Consider the following 18,188-nt stretch of genomic DNA (forward strand, 5'->3'; position numbering starts at 1 on the left):
TTACACATGGTTACATCTTCAAACACAACTTCTCTGTCAATAATTAGTTAGGTTTTGCAAAACCTATAATCCTATCACTGTCGCAACCATCATTCTTCGGATGAAATCCGCCTTTGATCTTCTATCTTTTATTGCATTCACCCTATAAAAAAACCACAAAATATATCTTCTTTTGCTTCATCTACTTCATCTCCGTTTACATTTTCAACTTCATCAACTTCTTCTCTTTCTTAAATACGACACTCATCCACTGTTAACCAAGATTAGACTTATCCTACGGTCGTCCATCTTGTGGGAGCATATTAAGGAAAATGACTAAACTCAAGATGACCAAAGAGAAAATCAAGTCCATCACATTAATCAGTCAAAACCGTTTGAGTGATTGTCTCCCACATTGTAGTCTTGCATGTATATTTGTAATTAAGTGTATTCCTTAGAATTAGCTTTCTCTTCTTGTATTTATATGTCTTATTGTAATAGACAAAGTATGGTTGATCAATTTCTTATACTTAGCACCAAAAAAGATAACGAAAAGTTTGGAAGCAATAAGAAGGAATTTTGTATGGGGTAGAAGCGAAGCAAGAAGTAAAATTCGATGGATAGCATGGCACAAAATGGTAAGATCAAAGGAATATGGGGGTCTTGGAATAGGAGATACAAGGAACACAAACCTAGCTTTCATTGCAAAGTGGTGGTGGAAATACAAAGAAAATCCGGACGCGTTGTGGGCAAAGGTTGTAACATCTATCCACACAAATAGAAGATCCATACAAGTCATGCAAGTAAAGAATAAAGGCTGCAGCATATGGAAAGATACAGTGAGTGTGGAGAAAGAGTTTGCAAGTCTGGAATTAGATTTAAAAAAGAATTTAGTGGCTGAAGTAGGAGAAGGTACCAAGGTAAACTTTTGGGTTGACACTTGGTTAGGAGACGAAGCGCTAAGAGACCGATATCCAGAGTTGTATGACTTTGCAATGGAGAAAAAAAGCAAAGGTGGCAGGTTATATTCAAAGAAATAATGGAAGTATAAAATGGGAATTTGTTTGGGGACGTGGGCTTCGTGGATCAGAACTTGAGCATTTAAAAAACCTCTTAACAGAATTAAAGAATGTAAATCTGAAACAAGGTGAAGATACATGGGCTTGGAAGAAAAAAAAGGGGAGAAAAGCTAACAGTGGCGCTGATTCGGGATTAAATACAAAAGATTGGGGTAACAGAACAAGATGGGGTACGGCGACACTGGAATGGTTGGGCTCCACCAAAGGCAAATCTATTTTGTTGGATAGCCACAAAAAATCGGATACCGGTAAAAAGTGAACTATGTAAGAGGGGCGTTACAATACAAAACCAAACTTGCTAATTAAGATGCGGATTACATCAGGAAACATCAGACCACTTATTGGTAATATGTTTGAGTGCAAAATCGGTATGGTGGAGTGTTCGAGCATCGCTAAAATTACCACTGTCCGGACTTTATAATTCGAATAACGACATTTTGGAAAGTATTGACGGCCTAGCGGGATCAAAAGAGTGGAAGAAACGGCTAGGAGTGGTATTCCACGCGATGATGTGGCAACTCTGGAAAGCTAAAAACGATCGAGTATTTGAAGACATTAAAGCGTATTTGAAGACATTAAAGCGAACTCGTCTTTATAGATGAAAGGAAGGTCTAAATTCCATAATTTGGCATGGGAGAGATGGAGTGACTTCAATAAATATCCGAGATATTATAATTTAATGTAATGTAAATCTTCTTTCTGTTTTGTAATCTTTGTTTGTGTTTTTACAACATATGCTGGTCCGTTTTTATAAGACCATCCGGTATGGTTCCAAAGGGACCATCCGCCACGTCACCGCCATGTTGGATAAACCTAAAGGGGATGGACCTAGGGGGTGGGGGATGAACCCCTTTTATATATATATAGGGGGCCGTTTTTTACACCACAAGTTTGGTGTAAAAAAAAAGAAAACAAAAAAAAAAAAAATAAAAAACACCAAACTTGTGGTGTAAAAAACTACCCCCTTGGGCGCGGCGTTAAAATTTTTTTTTTACGGATGTGTTTATAATACACACATCTAGTTGTAAAAAAAATCATGGTAAACGGCGACCCGGATGATGTGGTTCTCGCGGTTCTTACAACTCGGGGTGGTTCTCATTCTAGCAGCCCCCTATATATATATATATAGGGGATGGTTCAAATGAAAACCACTTTTATTGTGAAAACTCGAAAACTAACTTAAAAAGCCTAAAAAACATACAAATTTTTTTTTTTACAATTTTTTTTAGAAAAATCGCTACTTTTTATATATGGAAAAAAAATTTCAAAAAAAAAAAAAATTTTTTTTGGTTGTACTGCACATGTACACTAATACAGAAAGCCTAAACCACTTAACCCACCCCCCACCGACACCCCCCAAAAACCTAAACCCCCACCCCCCCCCCCCCCCCAAAAAAAAACCTAAATTTACCCTCCCACCAAAAGCCTAACCCCCCCCCCCCCAAAAAAAAAAAAAAAAAAACCTAAACCCCCCCACCCTCCACCCTCCCGAAAACCTAAAACTAAACCCTAAACATAAACCCGAAAAAAACCTAACCCCCCCACCCCCACCCCCCAAAAACCTAAACCCCCCCTCCCCCCCACACCCAAAAACCTAATCCTAATCCTAAACCTCCAAAAAAACTAACCCTAAAAGCTAAACTAGAATCAAAAAACTAATGTTAAGCATGTAATGCACATTGTAGTACATGTTATATTGCACATGTGCACTACTATAATAATAGTATTGAAAACAAGACGACACCATAAATCTTTTTTTATGTCATAAAAAATATGCTCGGATATACTTGAATAAAAGATAAGAAAATTTGTGATCTTATGGTGCCATTTTTGTTTTAAAATGATAACGTATGGAGAAATGGGAAATGTTTGAAAAGTTATATATTTTTTGTTCCAATTTTACCCCTCCTTCATTAAAAGTCTTCACTCCCTCATTTTTAGTGGGTTTTAGTTAGTTTTCTAGTTTTCACAATAACTAGTGGTTTTCATTTGAATCTTCCCCTATATATATATATATATAGGGAAAGTATAATGTACTTCAAGGCTTAACCTACATTAACATACATGACAAAAAATATAACGTGCGTTATTATCATAGAACGTGCGTGATTATAGTCCCATGCGTGATTATGTGGTCTCATGCGTGATTATGTGGTCCCATGCGTGATTATACCCCTGATCCAACGGTTACCATTGTCTCCTACGTGATGTATGATAAGGCTTTTTGTATGTTAACCTTACTCTATATATATATATATATATATATATGTATGTATGTATGTATGTATGTATGTATGTATGTATGTATGTATGTATGTATGTATGTATGTATGTAGAGGTGTGTGTGGAAGAGTGGGTCGTCGTCAGCGTCGTCGGAATTTGGACGAAGGAGACGGAGCAGGGGGGGTGAGACGGAGCAGGGGGTGGGGCGATGGGGCGGTGAGCAAGGACGGACCGGGGGAATGAGCCCTATACCCATCAGCCTAATCATAGAATCCTAACGTTAAAAAAAATTATTACATTTAATAAGGTTTTTCTTATCACACTTAAAAGAAGAGTTGAATTTTAAGTGTGAACAATATGATTTTGTAGGTTGGTCACGTGGCTATCACCTTCCGTCTCCCAATTTTGAAAGTGTTTAAAACTTTTGACTTTTAGACATTGATGTTATTTTATCTGTATAATTTAACTAAAAAGTTAAAAATACAAATTTCTTTAAATTTTATTATTTTTTCAAAAGTTTTCCACATTTAATTCTTTAATTCTATATTTTTTTTTACTTATAAACACTTATTTTTTTTAAAAAATTTGTACACCTAAAATAAAATATAAAGGGTTGAATATAAGACCAATATACAGGTTTACTTTAATTAGCTTCTATAAGTGTTTTTTCTATGTTATAGAGAATTCAATGTAGTGAATTTTAGTTGTTTTCTTTATTTTTTCTATTAGTGCTATGAAACCTTTACCAACTCAATAATTTAGATGTTACATATAACTAATGTTTTAAAGTATTAAATAAATTTACTTTATATAAGTATCAGCATTATAAAGTTTCAAAGTTGTATGTGTAAACTTTTAAATTATTTATATTATATAAACTTATCTATATATTTTAATACTTTGTTTTTTAAAATTTGAAAACGTATAAATATTTGTATATTCTTATTCTTATAACTCACAAATTCTTATAACTCATAAATTTGAAAGATTTACACAATATATTATTTTAATGGGCCTCATATTTTAGCTTTCTTTTTTCTGTAGTTGCTTTTAAAGTGAACTAGAGTCGTTTTAGTCCATCGGAATCTTTAAACCAGATTTTAGATAAAGATTACGGCATCACTGACTGTCAGAAAAAACGTATCATTTATGCCTTTTGTGGTGATTCGAAAGCGGTTAAAGCGGAGGACCAAGAAGAGTGGATTGACTTTGTGCATCATAATATATATCATTACCACTATACAAACCATAATGCATACATTACAACAACCATTGCATCAATATGTTGCAAATTATATTTATGCAAGATTTTGGCTAAATTAATTAGATTATTATAAATAATAATAATTTACAAATAAAACAATACAACTTTGAATGGATCAAACCGATTGAATATAGTAAGATAATGAAACCATTCTTTGATTAGGGTACAACCACTTAAGCACAATTTATAACTATACATGCATACAAAACAAATTGAATTTGGTAAGATAATGAAACAATTATTTGATTAGGGTACAACCACTTAAGCACAATTTACAACCAAACAACATAAATGTACAATAACACCTTGCAAGATAAACCCTTAATGCAGAACTTACAACTTACTAATGCACTCACTTGTTGCAAATTAATAGTATATAAATTTTTATAATGGAGTCATCAAATTATTTTTCTTTTTGTTTTTTATTTTCTAATTATTTTTAGTATGGCTGTTTTTATACTTTATTGTTATAATTCCTTTTTGAGTGGATTTCATTTTTCATTTATAACTTAGAAAAGCATTATCTTATAACCTTCTAAGTATGTGTTGTGTTTATTTTATCTGCATTTAGACATAATTTTTTCTTTTAAACCCACTTGTACACAATAATATTAAATCATGTTATTATCTTTTACGTTATTTAAGCAATATAATATGACGTTTTATAAGTCATTTACCATATTCATTATTTGAGTAGTATAATATGGCGTTTAATAAAATTTTGAATATACAATTGCGACGTGTTTACTTTTATCTACGATTCGATAAAATTGTATCCCAACAAACATCAACATCGGTGTTGTATTCGGTTATACGGTTTCTCCACATGGTGATACAAAATTCTTGTTCTTTAGTGTGACGAATGTAACCAATACTGTTCGAATCGGTATCAATATTGTATTCGTTTTTATGGTTTTCTCGACGTAACATTATAAAACTGTTTAAAAATAAAATATGTATTTACAATAGAGTATTTTCAGTACCGTATGCTATAGAGATTGCCAGTGACCAAACTGATGCCTCGCCCGAACAACATTGGTACATGTATTTGTTTCTCTATAGTTTTTCAATCATTGTAAAACAAGTGCTAAATTCTTTTTGGTGTATATCTTTTCGTAAATATACAAAGATCATATCCATATTAATACACAAACATAAAAATTAAAAAAAGAAGAAAAAAAATTAACCTTGGTTCCCATTCCGTTCCTAGCCATCCTTGAGTCCTTGAGGATGGATGTGTCTGTCAAAACACCCATGGACATAGTTGTGGTCGTCCACTGGTATTATCGTCTGTGTCATTCGTCGATCTCTCATTAGGGTCTGCCTGAACAATTTAACCAATTTAAAGTACATGAAACAGATCAATTCGATTGAATTTGGTAGGATAAACAACAGATTTTGGTAAATAAAGGATAATGAGCAAACCGACTCAAATTTACTAATACCGAAAGAGTTTACATCATACTTTAAAAGATCACCTTTTGTGATCTCCTCTCTAATCTACACGCATTCTCACACTATCTCTAGAAAGATCTGATAATGTTTTCAAACTAAAGGTTATGAAAAAAATACAAGTGATTAGGCTTTTATAGGGTGGTTTAAGTATGCAAGCTAATCACCCCAAACATTCAGCCTGATTGTTCTCAAATGTAAACAATCATCCTAATCATTTTCTTACAATCACATTATTTAAGACACATGACTAGACTAAGCCTATTTGTACAACAACAGACAAACAAAAATGCATTAAAAGATTCCCCCTTGGACATTGTTGTCGAATGTTGTGCTAAATATGCTGCAACTTCAGCCACATATCTGTTGATGTCATCTTACGTGCGTCAACAGATTCCCCCTTGATTGATGCTTAGGGTTTGCAGAAACTTTGACTCGAGTTTTTGCAACAAAACCAAATCCTTGAAGCTTTCGTATCAGACTTCCCCCTCAAAATAGGCTAATTCGATTAGTCAGAAACTCAAACTCGATCAACTATCATCACCTCCTTCTAGGCTAGCTTTACATCTGAGCAATCATTTCTTCTGATCGGCAAATGATAAAGGCTCAGTCTTCAATGGTCTGCAACACATCATCAGTTTTTTTCTCAAAAATCCCATCAAGATCAGAATTCTTTGCTCGGTGATGAAACGATCCTCTGGTTAACACATTGGAATCTTCACGAGAATTAACAAACTCAAAATCAATCACTTCAGCTTCTCCATCTCAACATTAATGCCATCCGTGTTTGATTTAACACAACTTCACCATTGCTTCGATCATCTGATCTTCAAAACCCAAGCATCAATTGATAGAAACTTCGAACACTACATTAATCTACATCAAATAAGGTAAAGCTCATGAAAACTTGAAATCATGTTTTGTTATCGAACTTTAAGCTCATCAATAATCATACTTTGATAAAAAAGACGGTGATCCAGACACAATGCAAACCTTCACCGGATCACTATGTCAAACCACACAAATACTTTTGCAATATTATCCGAATTTCCCAAGAATTAATCAATTTTTAAAAAAATTTATCCCCCAAAATCTTGGTAAATTCACACCTCTTCAATCTCAACATGCAGAAAATTTGACGTTGTGGCCTCAAATGCGGAAAATTTGACGCTTTAGCTACAAATGCGGAAATTTAACATTTTGGCCCGTAATAGTCATGTCATTAAATTTATTGAAAGAAAAAACAATAAAATATGTGTTGGTACCGAAACTGATACCTGCATCGATACCGATGTTGTTCGGTCATTTCGACTTAGTTTGGTACGATAGCAACACAATATTCCTTTTCAATAAACATTATATCACAGTGTTGAAAAAAAACATAGAAGGTTAATAAATTAACGTTCATCGTACATTATGGTTCGGTTTGGAATGACATCGACACGGTATCCATTTTCAATACAATTATATAGCAATGTTGAAAAATAAAGAAAAACAATTACGGATTAATTTTTTTTAAAAGTTAAGAAACACAACTTATTGGAAAATATCAAATTAAATAATTAAATAATGAATAAGAATTCATTAAAAAAATAAATGCTCAAAAAACAGAATAAAAAAAAATAATAATTAAATGCTCAAAAAACATAATAAAAAAATAATGTATATAAATTTCCTTTAATAATTACTAGCAATAAGACCGACGCAGGTACATGGCAAACATAGAATGGATTAGTCAAAGTGACATGTAATGCGTCACCCGTGTAAAAACACGTATTGTGACGTATCTAATATAACTCAATGTTACCAATATAGGGGGTGAAAGTGTGCAATCTCAAAATATGAGGATGTTTTGATTTGTGGCAAAGATATAAGGGTGAAATTGTGTAAATTCAAAAGAAGGGGTTGTTTTATATTTTTATGAAAGTAAGGGTGTTGGCGGCTTAAAAGCCACCGACTTTGGCATTTAAGATATAGATAATGTATATTTATATAAAGAATAATTATTTTTTGCTTAGTGCACGGTTCGGGTTAAAAAACAATCTTGATGGATACACGAGTTTAAAAACCAAATACTCGAATCTTATCCATGTGTCTTATTATTTTACTATATTTTATAGGGGGTAACTTTGTAGAACATTAAGTTTTAAAAGTGTTCCAATTAGGTCACTCAAGTTTCAAAGGTGTTCCAATCAGGTCATTCAACATTCATTTTTCATTAAAATTAAGGGTTTTTTCATCCATTTCATAAGTAACCATGGTGATGCGGATTTTCGTTTCTTTTTTCCCTTTATTTGATGCTAACTTCGAGTGATGACGTGGATTGTAACTTGTTTTTTTTTTAATTTTTAATGTAATTAAAGTGTTTTTATTTTTTATAAATATAATTTCATATATTAAAATAATCCGACCTCAACATCTTATTCTTCATTTTTTCTTGACACATAGAAAAAAGGACATGACTCGAGTTGATTGTTAAGTTATCTAATTGGGACAAAAACGACACGAGTGACCTAATTAGAACATTTTTAAAACTTGGTTACTATTCTGTGACATATTCCCTATTTTATAGTGTTGTAATTGAGCTTAAAGTTTGATAGGGGGTTAAAATGGAGAACTTAATTTCCAGACATAGTTGATTAGAAACTAACGCAAAGCACTTCGAATGATCACACGAAACTGAGAGCAACAACGCTGATTCATAGCTTGCGTATGGCTACTCCGTCATCGGTACCTTATAGCGAATCAAACGGACTCGAACGAAATGCATATGGTATGGGGTGGTCACGACGGATTAGTGACGTCGATATGAAGGTTTCGAATAAATGCTGAGAAGATGGCCGTAATCAATTTACAAAATACGAAATAGAGTTCGAAATAGAAATCAGGGTAGTTATTTTGTACATGGTTCACGGTGGCAGAAGGCGGTGAACGGTGGTTGTTGCGATCTTGCAACGCACGACGTAACTCCGGTTGGTGGGAAGTTTGTATGGTGGTGTTAAGCAGCGTCGCGACAAAGTGGTGGTTGTTGTTCCAGAAGTGGCTTCCGAATTTTCGATCGGTGTAGCAGTGGTTTAGAATATTTGCGAGAGAAAGAGTACGTGAATTTGTGAGAACCGATTTGTTTACGAACATTAACAAGACAATCGGTTACCTACACAGAATGGTTGATCATCAGTCCTAGTTATACTTTGCCAGTTACGGATAAATAACGGATCATCGGTTTTGGAATTTATAAACAAATAAGACAATTTGTTTTGACTAAATTACACAAATTATTATATTGCAGCCAAAGTGCAGCCTTATATTGCAGGCAAAGTGCAACAATATTGCATTGTAGTGGCTTGTTATGTTGGAGCCAATATTGCAGCCAAAGTGCAACAATATTGCAGCTAAAGTGCAGCAATATTGCAGCCAATATCGCATTAGATTTGCTTGTTACATCGCAACCAAAGTGCTGCCTATATTGCATCCAAAGTGCAACAATATTGCATTATCGTTGCTTGTTATATTGTAGCTAATGTACAACCAATATTGCAGCCGAAGTGCAGTATTATTGAAGCCAATAGTGCATTACATTTGCTTGTTATATTGCACATGACAGAGATTAACGGAGTTGATAAACGGTGTTAAGGTAAAGGACATGGAGTGTGCTTAATTTAGTCGTAAAGGATATGGAGTGTGCATTTTAAAAACAAAGGACAAAGGATGCAATTTGATAGATAACTAAAGGACAATTTATGTAATTTAGTCATTTGTTTTAATTGAAAATTTCCATTAGGATCCTTTAGGTTCAAGGCCACTTACACACAAACCTCTCTGATTTGTTTAAAATTAAATCATACCCTAAACTTACAATTAAGTCTAATTTATTAAATTGTTCTTATATATACGATTGTCATTATCATTATCATTATCATTTTATTTTATTTTATATTAAATAACCAAGCCAATGAATACTACTTGCCCTATTAAGAAATTGCCACTTCTTTTTTTATTTAGACTATATAATTTTTCTCCAATAACTTGTGTTTGTTAACTTAAAAAACAACTAAATTCGTAACTTTTCTCAATTTTTTCAGGTGTTTCGGTGCAAGTTCTGTTTAGAGCAGAGTTGCATTCAAAATAGAGTGTACATTTTATTTTTATATATATTCTATATGAGTGCATGCCAGTATCGTGATGGTACCCTGACGACCCGAACCGATTCTTACCAAACAATTGTTTTCATATTTGTTTTTCCTTTTTTGGTTACTATAAAGATCGTCGGTACTGTAACATAACGAGATGAAGCGATACCAATCAAATTCCTGTCTCGTAACATGGGGAATCCACTGTTGCGCCGGTTTTGATACCACTAGTTATTATTATTTACTTTCTATTATTTATTCAGTCAAAGTACAAATTTGTTAATTAATAGAACTATTTATTAATTGACATCTTGGTTATTAGAAGTTAATTAAATAGAGTTTATTTAATAAAATTTATTAGATTGATGTCAAATTCCAATCCTATCCTTCTAATATGTATTATATAGTAGTAAATAAATAAATATAGACATAGATAATGATGAGTCGGGGAACAACTAGTAAAATGTCCGCACGTGTTGCGACGCAAATCACGTCTTGCGACAATGACCCTAACATGGTTAAGCGGGTAAAAAGAAGTGTATTAATACATACGGAAATCAAGGAAAAGTAACGTTGTTGTAGTAATTAAAGTGCTAGTCAACTCGAAAACTTAATTTACAAAAAAGAAGTAAAAATCGATTTTGAATAAATCTTACAACGAAAGGCAAATAGACTCGTTCTTGTCCAAATGTTAACCGGCTTTATTTTAAATGAAATTTACAACGATACATATATAAAATAAGCATGTCAAAACGGTATATTGAGAGTGTACGTAAATAATATATTTTAAAAGCTAAAAGAGAAACAAAATATTTGAAAATAATATGAATAATTAAATAAAAAATTTGAAAACACGGACGACTTGTACGTTTGTGCTTTAATGGTGTGTACACTATCAGTATCACGCACAACTCCGTTTTCAATATAATTTATGTTGAAACCTAGATAAAAGTAACTGTGGTAACGATATATTCAGAGTCTTATAAAAAATTTATGTAAAAAGTTATATGATAAAATAAAGAAAAAACCAAAAAATTGTGAGTGTGACATAAAATACTATAGCTAAACTTGAGAGGGGGGGGGGGGGGGGTGTTTAAAATGTAAATTTAACCGGGCTAGTGTTAATACTATACACATGACATTATTTAGAAACTGAAAATCGGCTTAGCAAGCAAGAAGTGCCCCAAAAGTCATGCTTAAATATATAGTAGTAGTACATCTTGAAACAAATTTTGAAAATGATGAAAGACACAAAGTCTCACACAACCCAACATTACTAATTATAGTATATGCGGATGAAAGTAAATGTCGTAATCTAAGAGAAAAGTTAGGTTTGACAATGTCAAGTAAATTATAACCACGTACGACCACTTACAATTTGATCTGATTGACCGTACGTACATTCGGAGGATTGTTTTTCTCTAACATAAACATTCTCAATCAACATGCATCCACTTTTTTACACTCCCCCCATTACATTTCTAATTCTAATTCTAATTCTAATTCAAACAAACCATAATATATTTTTATGGCCATTGTTTTCCTCTTCCTATTCTTCTTCTTTTTTTTCCCTCCATGCCTCTCCCAACAATCTCCATCCATTGCCCTCCTTCAATTCAAGAACTCCTTGACAAAATCAGATGCTTTGTACAATTGGAATGACGACGGATCCAACCCGTGTGACCCCCATAACGTGTGGGTTGGCATCATATGTTCAAATGGCATCATCAACACCATCAACCTCTCGGATATGGATCTCGAAGGCGAACCCGACATTGGTTGTTTGGAGGCAATTGATGGCCTTAGAGCCCTTAGCATCCAAAACAATTCGCTCGCTGGCCCTATGCCCAATATCAACCGTCTTCGCTTTATAAAAGCTTTTTACGCGGGTAGCAATTGGTTTACCGGCGTCATACCTTCTGATTTCTTCCAAACCTTGGGATCCTTGAAGAAACTGTGGTTGCAACACAATAACTTTTCGGGACGAATTCCGAAATCCATTGGAGAATTGCCAAACCTCAAGGAACTCCATTTAGAATACAACGAGTTTTCAGGACCCATTCCCGCGTTTCTGGAACCAGATATCTTAACCATGCTTGATCTCTCCAACAATAAACTACAGGGAGAAATACCAAAGAGCTTGAACCAGTTTGATGCCAAAGTATTTGAGAACAACCCCGACCTCTGTGGTTCAAAAATCGGAAAAGAATGCAACGATTCTCCTACTGCAACTCGGCAAGACCAATCAGAACCATCAACGGACCAACCAAAATCATCCGTCCCATGGATTATCATGATCGTTGTTGTTGCTCTATTGATCTTGATCATTTTGGCCAGAGCGAATCAAATAGATGAAGATAAGAGACCTTTGGGTAAAGGAGGTATTAACGATGAAGCTGTTGTGTATATCCCCCCAACCGTCACCAAGAAAGCCCCAACTTCTAGTAATAATAGCAGCATTGGCAATAGCAATACTAGCGTCGTCGGTAGCAGTAGTAGCAACATTAATACCAACAATAATAATAATAATAATAAAGTTAAAGATGCGGCACCAATTCAACCGCAAGTGGCGCCAATTAAAGATGCAGCACCAGCAGCAGCGCGTCCAATGGGTGGGTTAGGGGACCTGGTGATGGTAAATGAAGAGAGGGGAGTATTTGGGTTGCAAGACTTGATGAAGGCTGCCGCAGAGGTGCTTGGAAATGGAGGGCTGGGGTCTGCGTATAAGGCAACGTTGGGGAGTGGAGTGTCTGTGGTGGTGAAAAGGGTGAGAGAGATGAACCAGATGACCAAAGAGGTGTTTGATGCAGAGATGAAGAAGCTAGCCAAACTGAAGCACCAAAACATACTCACGCCTTTGGCGTATCATTTCAGGAAAGAAGAGAAACTTTTGGTTTCCGAATATGTCCCCAAAGGAAGTGTGCTTTATGTGTTACATGGTAAAAATTTATTCTTGCTAGCTCTTTTTACATAGCACATCCATGAACTATTGAGCTGAAGTTACATTGGCGTATGTACAGGCGAACGTGGGATTTCCCATGCGGAACTACAGTGGGATAAGCGGCTTAAGATCATCAAAGGAGTTGCACGTGGAATGGGTTTCCTTCATAAAGAGTTTGCATCTTATCCATTACCTCACGGGGACCTGAAGTCGAGCAATGTATTGATTGGGTCAGACTACGAGCCACTTCTTAGTGATTACGCTTTCTATCCTTTGCTTAACAATACCCCTACCGTCCAGAGTATGTTTGCTTATAAATCTCCGGAAGCTATACTGAACCAAAAAGTGAGCCCAAAAAGCGACGTGTATTGCATGGGCATCATCATTTTAGAAATCATAACCGGGAAATATCCATCCCAGTATTACAACAACCAGAAGGGTGGAACGGATGTTGTCCAATGGGTTAAGTCGGCACTTGCGGAAAACAGAGGAAAAGAGCTGATTGATCCAGAGATAACAGCATCCTCAGATGAGTCTGTGTCGGAAATGGAGAAGCTTCTTCATATTGGAGCTGCTTGCACAGAGAGCGAGCCTGATGAGAGGATCGACTTGACTGAAGCAATAAGAAGAATAGAAGATGTAAGCGTTTAATAATTCATTGAGGGATTGATTGATTGATTGAATAAATTGCTCAGAATCGATCGAATTGAAGAGGCCATCCATAAAAAGGTTGAGGTTGGGGGGTGAAGACCAGGAGGAGAGCCCTGGATCGACTTCACAAGACCGAACCGCCGCCTTATTTCATTTAGATTACAAGTTAAAGTTCATTCTTGTCAGTCATGTGTATGTGTGGAAACAAATTAAGATAATGAATGAGGCTCGCTGCAATCAAACTACTTTAATAATTCATGCATAACTGCCAAAACTTCTTCATTCTAAACTCAATCAACTACTCTCTATACATACTTTTTACCATCAAAATTAGAATCTAATATTTAACTATATTAATGAATGTGTTTAAATAATAATAGTAACAAAATAGAAAATATCATAAATTTCTATTTCTTACTAGTAAGTTAGTAACTCAAAGTTGAAAAACATTTTATTTTCTTTTGAGAGTTTCGGTCGTGAAATTAGTATATGATATCAATAACAAATAGTGGTAAGAAAGCTCCAACGTATTAAATTTGGTGATACATGTTGGACATCCGGATCGATTTGGTCTCGTGCATAAGAACTTGCAGATGCAGCGGAAACATGTACGAGACTTGCAGCCATGTTTGTTTAACAAGATGATGCAGAGAATACAAGATAATTCAGAGAAAGAAAGTGGACAATTTGATGTAACAGAAATTGTCTTGATAACCAACATCTTTGCCGGCAACCAAGATTAAATACTTCTTAGTTTGGCGGTTATCTTTGGCGGGTAACTGCGATGGCAGTTATTTGAATTCAGTTTCCCGCTAATTACCCGCTTATTACATAACATAATATCTTATCTAAACTAAAACGTTCGCTTATCATACATTACATAAATAAAAAAAACATAACTAAGTTTATATAATTCTAACATAACCCCTCTAAACTTGGTTATGCTTATGAACTTGTTTCATTACGCTTTGGTTGGCTTCTTCAACGGCCCATCTTGCTTGGTTGAAGTTGAATCTCTTCCGTTTCTTCATTTGATTCCAGTTATCATCTCTTATACTTGCAAAAAACGCCACTTGTGTTGGTTCCACTTCATGATGTACTCCTCCCGCAGCATCGTTGCAGCCGCCCAGACTGTTAGTTCTCTTGTGACCTTCCTTTGAGAATTCAGCCTCTTCATTCATTACTCTCTTATCATGCACCTTCTGTTGAACCGTTTTGAATTTGTAGTAGTATTCTAGAGTGTCTAAGTACATTGCATATATTATCCGAATGAAATCACCATCTTTGTTTTCCAACCCCATATCCTTTGCAATAATTGGCCACATATTTTCTGTTGTAACATCTCGATACCTTCCATCCTTATCAACCAACATATAGAGATCCAGTAGATCTATTTTCTGTTTATCCATGGTGCAAGGAGGAAAAGGTCTGTGAGTGATCCCTAAATATTCGTTTAGAAACCATTTAACCATCTCTTCGAATTTCTTTTTCAGTTCATATCTATACTTGAAAACGTATTCACGATCATCCAGCATATTAATCACTGCTTTACAGTCATCAAACTCGTGGAATTCCAATGATTTTAAGATCATCAGATTCCAATCAACCTCTGTTTCATCCGAGACATTAAGAGTTTCGAAATACGAATTCAAATAGTCGTTTTTGAATTCGTCATCTACGCCACACATGTTTTGCAGCCTTTCTTTCTCTTTTATTCCTAATTCCTCCTCTTTCGTTAATCCCGTCACATCATTCCTTGTGTTCATCACCGGAGATGAGAACATGGGAAAAATTTTGCATGTATCACCAGATCTTCGGACTGTAAAACCTTGAAGAGTTAATTGTTCTAGACTTAGAACATTTCGGTTAATGTCCGGTGAGTAGAAATCACTAGGAACGCTCAGTGTTTCGTTTCCCATTTTTATTTCGACTACTCCCACTCCCCGGATGAATAAGAAGTTATTCATTCCGGATCGAGTTTCTACCCCCATTATATGTTTTACTCGCTTAAAAACATCTATATTGTTCACAAAATGATGACTAAATGTCGGGTTGACATACCAGATATCCTTCCATTGCCCACCATCGGTTCCTGTAACAATCATTTCTTCTCGGCAATGTACTTCCTCTTTCTGAGTTCTTGTTCCGATGTTAATTGCTTGCCGAATAAGTTGCGACTCCTCATCATTCTCCTTGGATTTACACGAGTAAATCTGGTGACCAGGCAAATGGCAATAGTAACATAATCGTTCACGTCGTGTTCGTCGTTTTCTTTCGTTCTTCTCATCGATGCAATGTTGACAAGGCATTGATGTAGCAGTAGGTTTAATCTCCGCATCAAATCTTTCAGTGGCTCTGATACCACTATGTTGGACATCCGGATCGATTTGGTCTCGTGCATAAGAACTTGCAGATGCAGCGGAAACATGTACGAGACTTGCAGCCATGTTTGTTTAACAAGATGATGCAGAGAATACAGGATAATTCAGAGAAAGAAAGTGGACAATTTGATGTAACAGAAATTGTCTTGATAACCAACATCTTTGCCGGCAACCAAGATTAAATACTTCTTAGTTTGGCGGTTATCTTTGGCGGGTAACTGCGATGGCAGTTATTTGAATTTAGTTTCCCGCTAATTACCCGCTTATTACATAACATAATATCTTATCTAAACTAAAACGTTCACTTATCATACATTACATAAATAAATAAAACATAACTAAGTTTATATAATTCTAACAATACAAGCCAACATGCATAACTTTTGGAACTTGGAACCAAAAGTGCACTAAAAATTAAGTGTTGCATTATGTTATGTCTACCTAATTTAGAACAAAAGCCACAAGAAAAATATAATAGCCGAGAGGCATTCTAGCGCTTGCTTTTGCTGGCTTGCTACAGATAGAGTATTTATCTCATAGAACTAACGATAAAAGTCGGGGCATAACAACACAAATGCGAAAAACAAGCGAGTGGTTGGCATTCATGCAAATTGTATCTGAGTTCTAGTTATAGACCTGATAGAGTTTTTTAGCTGTTTATGTCACAAAAGTAGCACCACATGTGTCTTAATACTTAATCAATTTATTGAAGGCCCTATGGTACAGCTTGATGCTATGGGTTATACTGACATGCAATATCATGAGGTATAGTCAAGTTCCTTTCTTCACTGTAGGTTTTCATTTGGTGAATATCATCTGTAATGATGTATCTTTCTGCCTTAACATTTTTTTTTTTGCTGATTTCTTATAGAAAGCTAAAAGTTGGTTAAGATAATCCTGCACTCAAATGGATCAACTACATATAGTTGATAATATCAAGAAAGTAGAAAGATATATAAGGTTAAAAAAGAAGTAACATATTCTTTAGAAAAAGAGGGCGACAGAACTATAGCATAGCTACATACCGATATAGTAAACTAAAAATTATTTGATCAAAAGACCTACCTTGTCAAGAGGTATTTGTTGGCGGAAGCCATCATCATCATCGACATCGTAATCATGATTATGCGTGTGTTCGTACAGATAATAGAAAAACACAGAGAAACATGAATGAATATTGTATATTGAAAATATCTTGGTAAAGAATAATGTTCAGAGAGATTACATATATATACCGGTCGGTTAGTTTGATAACCGCCACTAACATAATAATAACCTATGATAACTATAATATTACATAATAATAATTAATAAACAATATATGCTAAGTTTACATTCTAACACCATCCCCTAAACTTAGCATCGGTAATGGCTCGTCACGTCGGCTTTCATGATAAACGCGTTTTTCTTTAAACTTGTCATGATCCGTCCATAGATCCACCTTGATTTGTTTCGTGATGCCGAGTAAGGTATTTCTGAAATTTTCATTTCCCATTTTGTCGCTGGAAGTCCTTTTAACCGTCGATAATGCCATTTCAGTGCCGCTAAATCGTTTTGTCACTAATCTGTCATCTGTCACTATCTTTCTTCTTTCGTCATAGACAGTCGTTAATAACTGTTCTCGCCATTCCTACATCCTTCTTTTCTTCGTTTTAACAACTGTTGTCAATTGTAATTTCCTTTTTGTCGCTAACATTCTTTTATCTGTCGCTACAACTATCCTTTCTTCGTCGCTAATTTGTGTCACTAAATGTACTGTTCTTTTCTTTCTTTTTCGATTCCCCATATAATCATCCAACACTATTGATTTCTTCTTTTCAATCCATGATTCATTCTTAATCATGCGTTTCTGTCTCCTCATATGATTCTTGAAGAATAAAATATCATGATTTCTTTCGACTATTTCCGTCACCATTTCCGGTGATCGGTTCCGGTTGTGACCTTCGTCTTTTCTATCGTAATAACCGTCCTCCTCTTGTTGTATCTTATCCTTGTTATTCAGAACATCTTCACAGGCCATCTCATCTCTTTCAGGATTGTCTTCTTCTTTATCCCGTTTCTCGAATTCAATTTCTTGTAACATTGAAT

At 34.9% G+C, this 18,188-nt stretch overlaps 1 protein-coding gene across 1 annotated transcript; it reads left to right on the plus strand.

Moving 5' to 3' along the window:
- The first annotated feature begins 11,599 nt into the window (after positions 1-11,599).
- LOC110872160 (pollen receptor-like kinase 3) lies at positions 11,600-13,823 on the plus strand. Its single transcript, XM_035981794.1, has 3 exons — positions 11,600-12,622; positions 12,716-13,066; positions 13,148-13,823. Exons 1-3 carry the CDS (start codon positions 11,656-11,658, stop codon positions 13,717-13,719), a joined length of 1,890 nt encoding a protein of 629 aa, XP_035837687.1. The 5' UTR covers positions 11,600-11,655; the 3' UTR covers positions 13,720-13,823.
- Positions 13,824-18,188: the final 4,365 nt, after the last annotated feature.

This window comes from Helianthus annuus, chromosome 13 (assembly GCF_002127325.2).
Source record: "Helianthus annuus cultivar XRQ/B chromosome 13, HanXRQr2.0-SUNRISE, whole genome shotgun sequence".
Taxonomy (NCBI): domain Eukaryota; kingdom Viridiplantae; phylum Streptophyta; class Magnoliopsida; order Asterales; family Asteraceae; genus Helianthus; species Helianthus annuus.